This window comes from Arachis stenosperma, chromosome 2 (genome assembly GCF_014773155.1).
Source record: "Arachis stenosperma cultivar V10309 chromosome 2, arast.V10309.gnm1.PFL2, whole genome shotgun sequence".
Classification (NCBI taxonomy): domain Eukaryota; kingdom Viridiplantae; phylum Streptophyta; class Magnoliopsida; order Fabales; family Fabaceae; genus Arachis; species Arachis stenosperma.
Window position 1 is genome coordinate 7,641,177 of NC_080378.1, and position 12,790 is coordinate 7,653,966.

The following is a 12,790-nucleotide window of genomic DNA, read 5'->3' on the forward strand; positions in this document are numbered from 1 at the left end:
CCACCTTAGTCATGCAACCAGTCTATCATTTTGCCCGTTTGTGAGAATTGGAGTTCCTTGTTTGCCCAAGCTAGTTAGAAGGTAGCTAGATTTGTGTTGGAATTTACTAAAAGTAGCCTATAAGTTAGCTGAACTGGTAATCTGGTATAAATTAAGTCATCTAGATAGATTTATTTTTTATTTCGGTCTCTCTTTAACATTTGTTTTTATTTAGTTTATTACTTTATTATATATTTTTATGTTGTTATTATTTTTAATAGGTGTAAATTAAATTATAAAACTATTTTATTTTACTCATTTTTACTATTTATCTTTTTAATATAAAATTATACTTTTACTTATTTACTTTCTTCTTTTATAATTCTTTGCTTCTCACTTTTTTTCATAATTCATTTTTTTCTTCTCATATTATAATGTTAGTTTCTTTTTTTTTTCTTTTTAATTTGATACATACTTGCGACGTGAAATAAACATATATAAATACTATTATTTGTCAGTTATATTTCACCTTTTCTTTTCATTTGTTTCTTTCAACCATTTAATTTACATGTTTACACAAATATGTATGTGTATATAGATATAAAATTGTAATAAAATTGTTGATAGTCTCATAACTACTCTTTTGAACTGAAAATGCATAGTTTTTTAATTCTTGATGAATTGAACAAAAAAATTAGTTAAGGTTCTTTATACTTGCATTGCAAGTGATGATTTCTTTCTTTGACTATAGTATTTAAATATGTCATAAACATGTTACTTTATACATACTTCATAATCCATAATCAAAACCCTCAATTCACAATTAAGTCAACAAGTTATAACTCAAATGACATAATCTTTTTATATTTATCTAAGAAATTACGAGTTCAAGTTTTCTTATCTTCAATAATAAAAAAAATAAAAAAACAAAACAAAACTTCATAATCCATTTGATTTTATATAAGCATAAATATAAAACTCATCCCTATATTTCTCTTTATATTTTTGTTGCTTCTTTTTACTCCATGCATATTTAATTTAAAAAAATGATTTTTTTATTTAATTTATTATTTTCAATATTCATAATTGCTCAATTATAAGATTCGTAACAGTTAAATACTTAGATTTATATATTAAATAATTTTATTGATTTCTCATCTTATAATAGATTGAAGACTATGAGATAAAAAAAATTAAAAATTAAAGCAAAAATAATGTATAGTTACAAACAAAGACGGACATAAGGGGGCGAGGCCGCCCAACTTTTTTTAATAGTAATAAGTTATTATGTATAATTTAATTTTTTTAAAAAAATTATTTATTATTTAGTCTAGTATAAATAAAAGTTCAGTCTAATTTAAATATTAATAATTTTTAATATCTAAAAAGAAAGTAACAATATTAAAGAAATCTGAAAAAGATATTATTACTAATATTTTTAATTAAATAAAAATTTTTAAATCTCATAAAGTGAATTTTTTTTTCTTGTGACCGTCTTTTTTTATTCATTTAGTATTAATTCTCTCTATTTTAACTGCTACAATTAAGAGATCTTTTTTAACTATGAATATTGTGAAAAATAACTTAGAAACAAAATAAAAGATGAATTTTTTGCTAATTGTCTTTTAATTATATTGAAAAGAAAATTACTGAAAAATTTGACACAAATTCTATTATCGGTGAATTTTATAATACGAAGATTCGACCACTTCGTTAATAAAAAGTATACACATATTTTTTTACTTTAAAATATATTCTCTGTCGGTATATTTTTGTAATATATCTTATATTATATAATTTTTTACATAATTTTTAAAATTATATGTGTTTTTGGCCCCCATAATATCATTTCTGGATCCGTCCCTGGTTACAAATCTTGGATTTTTTAAAGTAGAAATATCGACTTAGAATTTGTTTCACTTGACTTTATTTATATTCGAAAAATATGTTTTGTTAGTTTTAAATTAAAACTCCTCTTTATATAAACAATATTCCTGTGTTCAATGATGATTATATTAAGTTGTAAAAAATGTAAGGTGTAAAACCCGGTTAATTAACGGCTAATTAACCCATAAATGAGAATTTATTCTGGAAAGCCTAAAATGTGATTTTTATGGCTAAATGTGATAGAGGAGATTGAGACGAGAATTTTGGTACCAATTTTATAGAATTCGGATCAAGATTGGACCGAACGGGTCAAACCGGGCCAATTGGACCCAAAGTGGGCCCTTGGCCCAACATAACTTAACCAAAACCCTAGTTTTCAACACTCTCTCTCCTCATTTATTACACACACAAGCTGAAATTAGAGAGAAAGGGAGGAAGAACACTCTCTCAAGTTCTCTCCCTTGGTTGATCTTCAAACTACCATAACTTTTGATCTAGAGCTCCGATTGCCGCTCCGTTTGCGGCCACGCGTTCACCGCGAAGAGCTCTACAAAACCCATACAATCAATGTTGAGGTAAGCCACGTGTTGCTGTTCGAAATTCAAGCTCTTATTTTCGAGTTTCATGGGTGAAATGTTGAGATTTTGGGTTCTTTGATGTTATAGGACCCAACTCTCTTGAAGGAGAAGGTTAATCTTGTCTTCTTGGACCTTGGGTGTGGTAAGGTTCTTAACCCTAGTGTAATTTTGTTGTTTTATGATGTTTGGGTTTTTGAGATGTTGTGTATGGGTATGATGGTTGTGGCTTAGGTTGTGTATGTGTGGATATTGGAGCTTGATTGATGATTTTGAAAAGCTTGGAAAGGGCTTGGTGGTGAAAAATCTGTTCTTGGAGGTATTGAGGCCTTGAGAGCTTGTGGATAAGTGGTTTGGAAGTGCTCCGGGTGAGCTTGGGAAAATCGGCTAAGGTATGGTTTCGGTTTCCCGTATCTAATATGTAATGTGGTAGGAAATACTTAGGCTAGAGGCCCTAAGATAGGCATTGAATGGTTGATGTTGTTGAATGATTGAGATATATGATGTGGTCATATATGTGATGATGATTATTGATACCTTGGTGGTATGATGTATGAGAAATATGCATGTTGTGATATATGCTGGATGATTAGTTATGGTTGAATTGTGGGTTGAACCATGTTGATGGTGAGTATGATATTAATTGTATACCATGATGATTTATTGGAATTGGTGTTGTTGAGAATTGGCATGAGGAAGAGTGTATGATTTGTCAATATGTTTGAGTTTGAGCCACTTGGGTGAAGTGGGTTAGAATGTTGAGATAATGATTTTGTATATTGTGGTAAAGTGTCAATGTGTGAGTTGAGGAGGCTTGATGTTGAAATTGATGTATTTTGATTGATTTCAAAGGAAAGGGATGAAAATGGCATGTTTTGATTGATTTTGAAAAGAGTTGGAAATGGCTTGTTTTGAAAATGGCACTTTGTGGTTTTTATGAAAAACATGATTTTTGGGCATACTTTGGTGGGACATAACTTGGACTACGAATCTCTGTTTTGTACCAAATCTTTTTAGAAATGAAATTGGATCCGGGGTGTCCGTGCCGTTCGAAGAACGGGTGAAAAACGATTTAAAATGAGAAAGTTATGTCCGTTGGAAGATTGGGGTTTAAATTGGTGAATTCTGCAGCTTTTAACTTAGAAAATTTTTAGCAGAATGACCCCTTGCGCGTGGGCGCACTTGGCGCGTGCGCGCCGTTCTTCCTGAAAATGCCATCCACGCGTGCGCGTGATGGGCGCGGGCGCGCCGATGGTGCTGCACCCAATGCCCAGCCATTTTCCAGAGAGTTATGCCAGAACTGTGCCAGTGTTGTGCCTGGGGCACGAGAACACCCACGCGTACGCGTGGTTGACGCGTACGCGTCGATTGGCAAATTTTTAATCCACGCGTTAGCGTGCTTGACGCTTGCGCGTCGATGAAGTTTTTGAGGCCATCCGCGCGTGCGCGTGGAGTGCGCATACGCGTGGCCTTGTTTTCATCCCAAAGTTGATTTTTGAGTTTTAAAAGCCAAATCTCATACTTCTAAGCCTCCGATCTCACCACTTATATCTTAAATCATTATGATATGCCTAGCTATTAGAAAAGGGCTAGTGAATGAGGTAACTTGCGAGTGAAGCAAGGGGAAGATGAATAATCAATGAGGATCATTGATGATTATGTGAGATGTGGAGGATGGTGGTGGAAGTGCTTGTTATGCCATTGGCCGAAGGGCCGTAATTGTTTATGAATTGGCTGGTTCTGGATTGAACCGTGAGCCGGAATAGCTGTGTATGCTATGAATATTGGCTGGTTATGGATTTAACCGTGAGCCGGATGGCTGATATGGATGTTGATCCATGGATGAGAATTCATGCATGTTTATGCTGAATTATTGATAATTGTGATTTGCACTTCCACTATCTGAGATACGAGTTTCCCTGGGTAGTAGCAGTGGCTAGCCACCACGTGCTCCAGGTTGAGACTTGATACTCTGTTGACCCTATGTCGTAAGTGTGGCCGGGCACTGTGAAAGACCCGGATGAGCTCGCCCCCGTATATATTCACCAGTGAGGGTGATGGATATAGATCATGATTATGATCAAGTTTATGACGAGTATAACTCGAGTTGGGGATGCATGACAGAGGGACAGTCCAATGGTTAGCGACCAGGACTTGTCGGGTTGGCTCTATAACCGACAAGATGATATCATCAGCCACTAGGAACAGGCATTCATCATATGCATACTATATGAATTGTTTGAGATTGCCTATTTGACTGCATAATATTTGCTAATTGTCTAAATGCCTTAACTGTTCCTATTTGCATATTCTTCGTTTGATATAACTGTGTTTGCTACTCTATACTCCTGCTGGTGGTTGGGAGGTCTGAAGGAATTAGAAAGGGAAGTGTTAGTTAGACTGAAGAATCCTTAGTCAGATGCCCTTTATGGTTTAGCTTGTTTATAAGCTTTGATATTATCTGGAGGAAGTTCTAGGATTGCCTTTGGCTTTCCTCCATTATTATGTATTATATATGTGGAAGCTGTTACCATGCTGGGGACCTCTGGTTCTCACCCATGCGGATTTTGTGGTTTTCAGATGCAGGACGTGAGGTTTCTCGCTGAGGCATGCTGGAGACTTCTAGATTTGCGAAGATCCTTTGTTCTCGGGGCTATGTTTTGGTTTATATGTTTCGCTTAGATACTTTTATCTCCATTAAATAATACAAATTGTGATGACTCCTTTTATGGGAGAATTTTGGAGAATAGGTTTTATGTATTTGTGTCCCTTTGGGTTTCCTTTGGGGTTTTCCTTATTTTATCATATGTATATATTGTTATGCTCGGACCAGTTATCTTCGCAGCCGGATCTTGAGTCTTGATATTCCTGTTTTTGACACTCCTTTGTATATATATATAATCACGCGTCGGATTATCCTTGTTCGTTATGTTATCGATCGGAGTGTTGCGCTTTAAGGTTGCGGTTTTTGTTTACCCCCTTTTCTACAAAGGCTCCTAGTTATAATCAATTATTCATACTACTATACGTACTAAATTTTTATTTTAGAGGTCGTAATACCTTGCCATCTCTGAATTATGACTTAAGCATAAGACTGTGTATGGTAGGGTGTTACATAAGGCTCTTTCTTTACATTTACCACACACACCTATAAAAATCCATAATTTATCACATATAAATTTGTTTGAATATAATCTCTTTATACTCATCTAGAGATCACAGGTTCAAGTCTCAATTTTATCTTTGATAAAAAAAATTTTGCTTAAAAAAAAACAAAATATTATTTTTATTCCAAAATTATAATAAAATTCAAACATACTCCAAATCAAAGTTATCAAATTCGAACCGAAATTCGATCATTAGTTCAAATTGGATTATTATTTGAATTAACCAAATAATTAATCCGGTCAAATTTAGTTAAATATAATAAAATTCAGTCAAATTTATTTAAAATCGGTTAAACTGATTCGGTCAAACTTGATCAAGCTCAATTAAACTAAAAAAATATTATTTTTTATACATAATTTTTTATTAAATGTTTTATGTAAATAAAATTAAATTATATTTATAAATTTAAAAATAATATTTTATTAACTATAATATATTTTCTATTTCTATGATTATTATTTTTTTTCTATAAATATTTAAATAGTATAATAAATATAAATTTATAAATACTTGAAGAGTTATAATAAATATAAACTAATTGATGAGTTACTAAAATTTAAAATTAATAATTAATTGAATATAAAATAAAATTACTAAAAAAGATATTTATTATGAAAATAAAAAATTAAATTAAATTTTATATAATTATTTAGTTATGAATGGATTAATCGGTTCAACTTGTAATCTATTAGTTGAACCAATAATCTGGTAGCAGTATGACCAATTCGATTACCGATTTGATTATGATAATTATATTCTTAACATTTAAATTATCCTAATATTGATACTACATCCCAAGTAGTGGTGCACATGGGTCGGGCTCGACATGATTCAATTAGATTTGGATTTTTAATATCTCATTGAATTTATTTTAACCCGACCTTAAATTGATCCAAAATAAATAAAATTAAATTGGATTGACCAGATATAAAATTAGAATGTACAAATTTATAAATTTTATATAATATATTAATACAAATTTAACTTTTAAAATTAAATTTAATAAATATTAAATTATATTTATACCAAAATAAATTATTTTAAAATTAAAACAATATCATATGATATAAAAAGTGTAACATCCTACCACACAAAATTTTACGTTTAAGTTCATAAATTAAAGGTGGTGAGATATTAGGACCTCTAAAAATAAGATTGCATACATATGCATATATGAAAAGAAATTTAACTAAAATTCTTAAAGAAAAAATTAAACAAAACAATCAGAACTTGCATCGCACACGAATCGTAAGAAAGCGAAACATAAAAAGAAAGTGAACACAGCCTTAGTTGTGTGAGGACTAAATTAGTAGTTAACTCCATATTAAACAAATGACCAAATATATATACACATAACGACAACGTTAAAAAATTTAAAAATGTCATTTTTAGTAATTTAAATTTAATTATGTATTAAAAAAATAAAATTTATTAGTATGTTATGGTGGAAAAATTATTGAAATCCATGATGGACATGAATCATATTTAGCGACAATTGTGTTAGCAAATTATGTTTAGTGAATTTTGTGTACAATTTTAAAAATTTACTATTCTGTCATTATTTATGTATTAAAGAATACTATTAAATTTACAAGTAAACAGTGATAAGATATAGTGTAATTTGTGTATTTTTGTCAAATAATTATCCTACCATAACTTACGTATTAAAATATAGTATAAAATTCTTAGTAAATCATGGTAGGGTAACGAGATTTAGGAATAAAAATATTATTATCTATATATAAATTATAAAAGAGAAGGTATAAATAATGAATTTTGAGTTACGATAATTTGATAATTATAATCTTTTTTAATATTAAAATAGTCAAATATATTTTTTTTGGACACAATAGAATAAAAAAATCTAATATCATTAGATACTAAATTTAAATCTTCATATAAGTACCAAAGCAATGAATTAATTTTTTTTTTAAAACTAAAGTTAAAAATATATGGATTGAAATCAATTCAAAGTCCATAAATTAGATTCAGTGAAGCCACTAAAAAAATAAATATTTTTTTTTTGTTATTAAATCTATTAGATGTACATTTTTCGTTCGAATTTTGTATTTTTAAAAGATTTAAATAAAAATGTTATCAAAGTTGTATTTTTAAGTTTTTCAAAAGACAAATTAAAAGTAAAAGAGTTGATTTTGAAAAAAAAATTAGCAAAAAGAGTTCAATATTTTAATTGTAATGTTAATATTTGAAAATTAAATTTCATATTTACTTATTTTATATAATATTATTTTTACTAAGGTAGCTGCCGAATATGTTTATAATTTTTTATTAAAAAACTGAATGATTTGTTAATAAATATAAAACTAAATGTGTTAGGATATGTTGCTAATGGTGTGTATTTTAAGAATGGCATAAAAATTTAATTCTCAATGTAATAAATAGTGGCTCACGCTTCATTGCTAGCCAAGTCAGGAATTTAGAAATTCAACCATTGATAAATGGGTCATTTAGTTTTGCTTCAAAGGATAAAATTGTCTTTAAATTCTTCACTACAAGACAAATACATAATGGAAACCGGATAGTACAAAAGAACATGATGTTCCATGCTAGTACGATGGAACATGTGATAATTTTCCTATAGTATATCAATAAAAATAGTTTATAAATATAATTGCTTATAGTATAATTTTATTATAGTAACATTTTTTTATATTTATTTTTTATATAGCAATAATATTATATATATTTATATATCTTCTCTTTTAGCTCTTTCTCAAAAATATTGGCATATAATTAATGTAGATAATATATATACTAGATAATATATATACTGAACAAGTATTTTTATTTAATTAATAAAAAAGATTAATAAAATATAATGACATAATTTTCACTTAATTATAACAAGTATTTTCTTTGAAAATATTAGCTAATTATTAATGTGTATAATATATATATGAATTATTACCATTATAATTTATTTAAAAAATTCATAATTCAGACATAGTTTTTTTTTCTGTTTTTTATTTTTCATACCTAATGGCTATTAGTTACAATTCTATCAGTAGTATTATTTATGGTAGATTATGTGATGAAAACGTTTGAAAAATAAAGGTAAGAATTATAAAGTTATGGAAAGTTCCATCTAAATTTGACAAGAGCAAGACAGCTTATATAGAAATAGTTCTCATGGATGATAATGTTAGTTGATTATTTTTCATGATTCTTTCGAGTGATGCTAGGTCCAGTTTATAAGTATTTTTTGTTTTAAGTTTATTTGATAAGTAAACCCTGGCACGAATAAAGACCGTGCGATTTAATCGCACTATAGAACAAATAAACGAAGTCTTAGTTAGAAACATCCTGGAGAAAATAAAGAATGCTTACATAAATCAAAGAGCCAAAGAGTGAAAAACAACATAAAATTTCTAATGCAACTGGAAGATCTAAGATCCATTAATCCATACTGATGGTGTTTGTACAATTTTATTCACAAACATGTATAGACACTAGACACAAATTATGAGGTGACTATTGTCTATTATTCTCCAAACACTTCGGACAACAAAGAAAAATATCCTACCTTAAGAACAGCATGCATGTCTCACGTCCCATCAATTCCATCTGGGCGAAAGTAGCAGTTATCTTAACTACCGACAGTATACTTATTTACTATAAAAGGAAAATCTGATTTATATAAATTTTAAGCCAAATGTTCTCATCCTAGAATCAGGTTGTTCAATAACTGTCCTTGATTATCTATTCAACATTTTCTTTTTTGATTTCCCACGGTATTCCTCACCTCAACAGTTCAAGGACTAATCTGTTGGGAATTTGAGTTCATTTAAGGATTTTTCGTTGGCCAATGGGTTACTGCATGCACAAGGCGGGACTTGGATTCCCAACAATTGTTTAAGCGGACTAGTGAGCTAATCACAAAGAAGATGTGGGGTAACCATCTCCTAATTACGGAGGAGATTTATACTAACAAATCAGTAACACAAGAAAGATGTGGGTAACCATCTCGTAGCATGGTTATTTTATTAATTTGAAGAATTACATATATGTTATTTTGTTAAGGTTAAGGAGCAGTGGAAGTATGGTAATAAATTGACCTCACAATGAAAATTTTGGAATCTAATTGTATTCACCACACCAGAATCATCATCCTAATTAATGGATGGAAAAAACATTGCGACTAATCCAACGGGACATCAAACCAAAATACAACAACTACCACAATTACTAAGTTTTGACCCAATTGGTGAGATTGGCAACAATGATTAGATGACGCATGAAATCCTGTTCATATTTAGATTACTAAGTTCTAAATTGTTTTAATAGTTTCTTCCATGGTTTCCAAGTCTCCCTCCACCTCCTCCATTAGACTAACATTCATCTTATCCACTCTCCCTCCTTACAAGGACTTCTATAGGCCTCCTTAACACATCAAACTGAAATAGATTGCCAAAAATGCCCCCATCTAATGTTTTAATTGTTCATCACATTTGCTACATTTAAGCACATGAAAAATAGCAAAGAACTAGTCATTTGGGGTTTTCTAAAGGAAATCACCAGACCTCTTTCAAAGAGCAATTGATTACAAGTGCAAGATACAAAACCTCAAGGCCTTAGCAAGAAAACATTGAGCGAAGAAAAAGGAACGAATGTTGTCAATTACTCTAGAAATGATGCTAAAATCGATTTCACAATTTTCATTCGTCAAACATCTGAATTCCACTTTTCAATTCCAAAACAAAAGAAAAGGGGAGGGCATTACTGCACATGAAATCCATTCTTATCCTAACATACATTGGTGAAAAATCAGAACATTTTTATGAAACAGATACGGCTGTATTATAAGATTGCTAAGAGATTATTATTAAATGTTAAAAGAACACTTAATCTTTTCATACTTGGTAATGAAACAGTAGGTCAAAAGTGACTGGTCCCGCAAGCTCCCAGTTAACTATGTGCCTGCAACCAAATTTTACAGTTAGTTGATAACATCACATTCAACTTGTACTTTTTGGCCTTCAAACTGTTTCATACACAAAACCAACCTACCCAGCAAACAATGCCCCCACTATAAATTAGAATCAAAATAGATCATGCGCGAGGCTGTTCCACCTTCCAAAACATTTAAATGTTCTAGATAGTATTGAGCAGAGACACACTACATGTCAAGATTGTGCTACGAACCAATAAGAGGATCCAGTGGTTCAACAAAGTCCAAAAACCCAATGCAACTTTCTATCAACTCAGAGTACAAAATCTCGATTTCATCCGAGCAATCTATCTAACCCTTTCGATGTAACTACTGTTGGTTCATCCGTATCGTAGTAGTTCGATTCACCCTTAAATAATAAACACACATTCCTTTAGTCCATATATAAAAATATCTTTTCCACTTCAAGAGCTTAGTGTGTTTTCAGATTTCCTCCTTCTATGTTTAGAGCAGCATATATTAGGAATGAAAAAAAATGCATCTTCCATCAAAGCTAATCCAATATCTAAACATGTTACTCAGTACAATTCACAGAGAAACTTCAATCTATGAAGCAAGGAAACTAGCAACTCACAGTTGAAGAAATTTTATGGAGGAAAAAGTAAGTATTAGAGGCCGGGAGAGGTGCAGCAGAGAGTACCCTGTGATAGCGCTCGGCAGCTCCGAGATGTTGTTCTCAGGCATGACGTCATCCTCGCCGTCGCAACCGCACTATGCAGTGGCAGCATCGACTGCGCGCATCTCAGTTCCGGAGCAACCCTACAACAACAATCACAACACTTGAGGAATAAAAATTTCGAGCTTGGGAACTTGGAAATAACGTCACAGTGGAAAAAAAAACCTGGTTAAAATGGATCGGCGAAGAGGAGAAGTAGTGGTGGCGGTGTTGGAGAAGGATGAAGAGCGAAGAGTGGATTTGATGGTTGATTTTATGGAAGAAAATGAAGAAGCTCTTTGCGCGATTCTGCTGCACGCTGAAGCCATTTATGAAGAGGATCGTGAGAACGGTAACAGCGCGATGCAAAGGGTTTATGGTTTTGACTTTAGACTTCTGCGTGTTGCACCAGAACGTTTATGCTCATTTTTTGATTCCTTATTATACAAAGGGTAAATATCCTTTCCGGTATCTGAAGATCTTAAAGTGGGACATATCGCACCTTTATCATCCAGAAATTTCAACCCGATCCTCGACCAACCACATAATTGAACGAATCGACCCCTATGACCGGTTGCTTCCAGGTTACCCGGTTGACGTGTCAGGTGGATGCTGAGGTGTCAAGTGAATGTGCCACGTGTAACCAAGATTTGTTGCAGGGACTCAAAACCCCCTCCCTGCAACTCAAACGGCGTCGTTGTGTTTGGCCAATACTCCCCCATTCCTTCGAAGTACATTTACTGTATTCTCCCTCTTATTTTCATTCATTCACTAAAAAGCCCTAACACTTCATCTTCCAGCCTTGTTTCCCTCCAAAACTTCTGCACCACACTAGAACGGAAGTGTGGGAGAATCAAATCTGCGACGAACGTGTGTAGGGCATAGACGTTCACTGTGTGAGACGGCATTGAAAGGTTAGTTCAGATTTTCGATTTTTCACATTGTGTTAGTTAAGACTGTAGTTGTTTTCCATGCACTTCTATGCGGGGAATGTGATGTGAGGAGCTTTACGTTCAAGATGATTAGTATGATTAATGGATAAAGTGGTTAAGAAGAAACACTGTTTTTAGTTAGGGTTTGATAATGCTAGGGGTTGATAAACGTAGTCAGTAATCCAGGTAATTAAATTTGTATGTAGTAGTTATAGTGATGATAATGATGGTAGCATTATTGTGCATTACGGTGAAACTGTTTCTAAATGTTGCAGATGTCTGTATTTGTGATCCTTGTGTTTTACCATGGCGGAAAGCTTGTTAGAACTAATGGTAAGCTACATTACTTAGAGGGGAAGGTAGAGAAGTTTCCTCCAATGGATATTGATTTCGTAAACAAGAAGGATTTGGAAGAACTTTTCAAGGGTTTAAGGTACTTGACATACAGAAAAATCTACTGGCACGACCCAACTGTTATTGAATTCGAGGATGGGCTGCATGTGCTTTATGGTGATAAGGAGATCAACAATATGTGCGACTTCACTATGAGAAATAATCTGAAGGAGATCCACCTTTACTTTGAGCATGGAGTGGATATACCTGAGGTTACTGAGGATGAGCCTGT

The 12,790-nt window shown here is 31.9% G+C and overlaps 1 protein-coding gene across 3 annotated transcripts; it reads right to left on the reverse strand.

The window, feature by feature from the left end:
• Positions 1 to 9,153: 9,153 nt before the first annotated feature.
• On the reverse strand, positions 9,154 to 11,632 carry LOC130961994 (protein NONRESPONDING TO OXYLIPINS 2, mitochondrial-like). Of its 3 annotated transcripts, none has more exons than XM_057888052.1 (3): positions 11,420 to 11,632; positions 11,219 to 11,337; positions 9,154 to 9,194 (listed from the first exon to the last, which is right to left on the reverse strand). In XM_057888052.1, the coding sequence occupies exons 1-3, from the start codon at positions 11,560 to 11,562 to the stop codon at positions 9,175 to 9,177; spliced, it is 282 nt and encodes a 93-aa protein (XP_057744035.1). In that variant the 5' UTR covers positions 11,563 to 11,632; the 3' UTR covers positions 9,154 to 9,174. The 3 variants fall into 3 exon arrangements, with proteins under 3 accessions (XP_057744035.1, XP_057744034.1, XP_057744036.1); XM_057888051.1 differs by lacking the exon at positions 9,154 to 9,194 and adding an exon at positions 9,205 to 10,547 and having other exon boundaries at positions 11,153 to 11,337; XM_057888053.1 differs by lacking the exon at positions 9,154 to 9,194 and adding an exon at positions 9,211 to 10,547.
• Between the last annotated feature and the right edge of the window lie 1,158 nt (positions 11,633 to 12,790).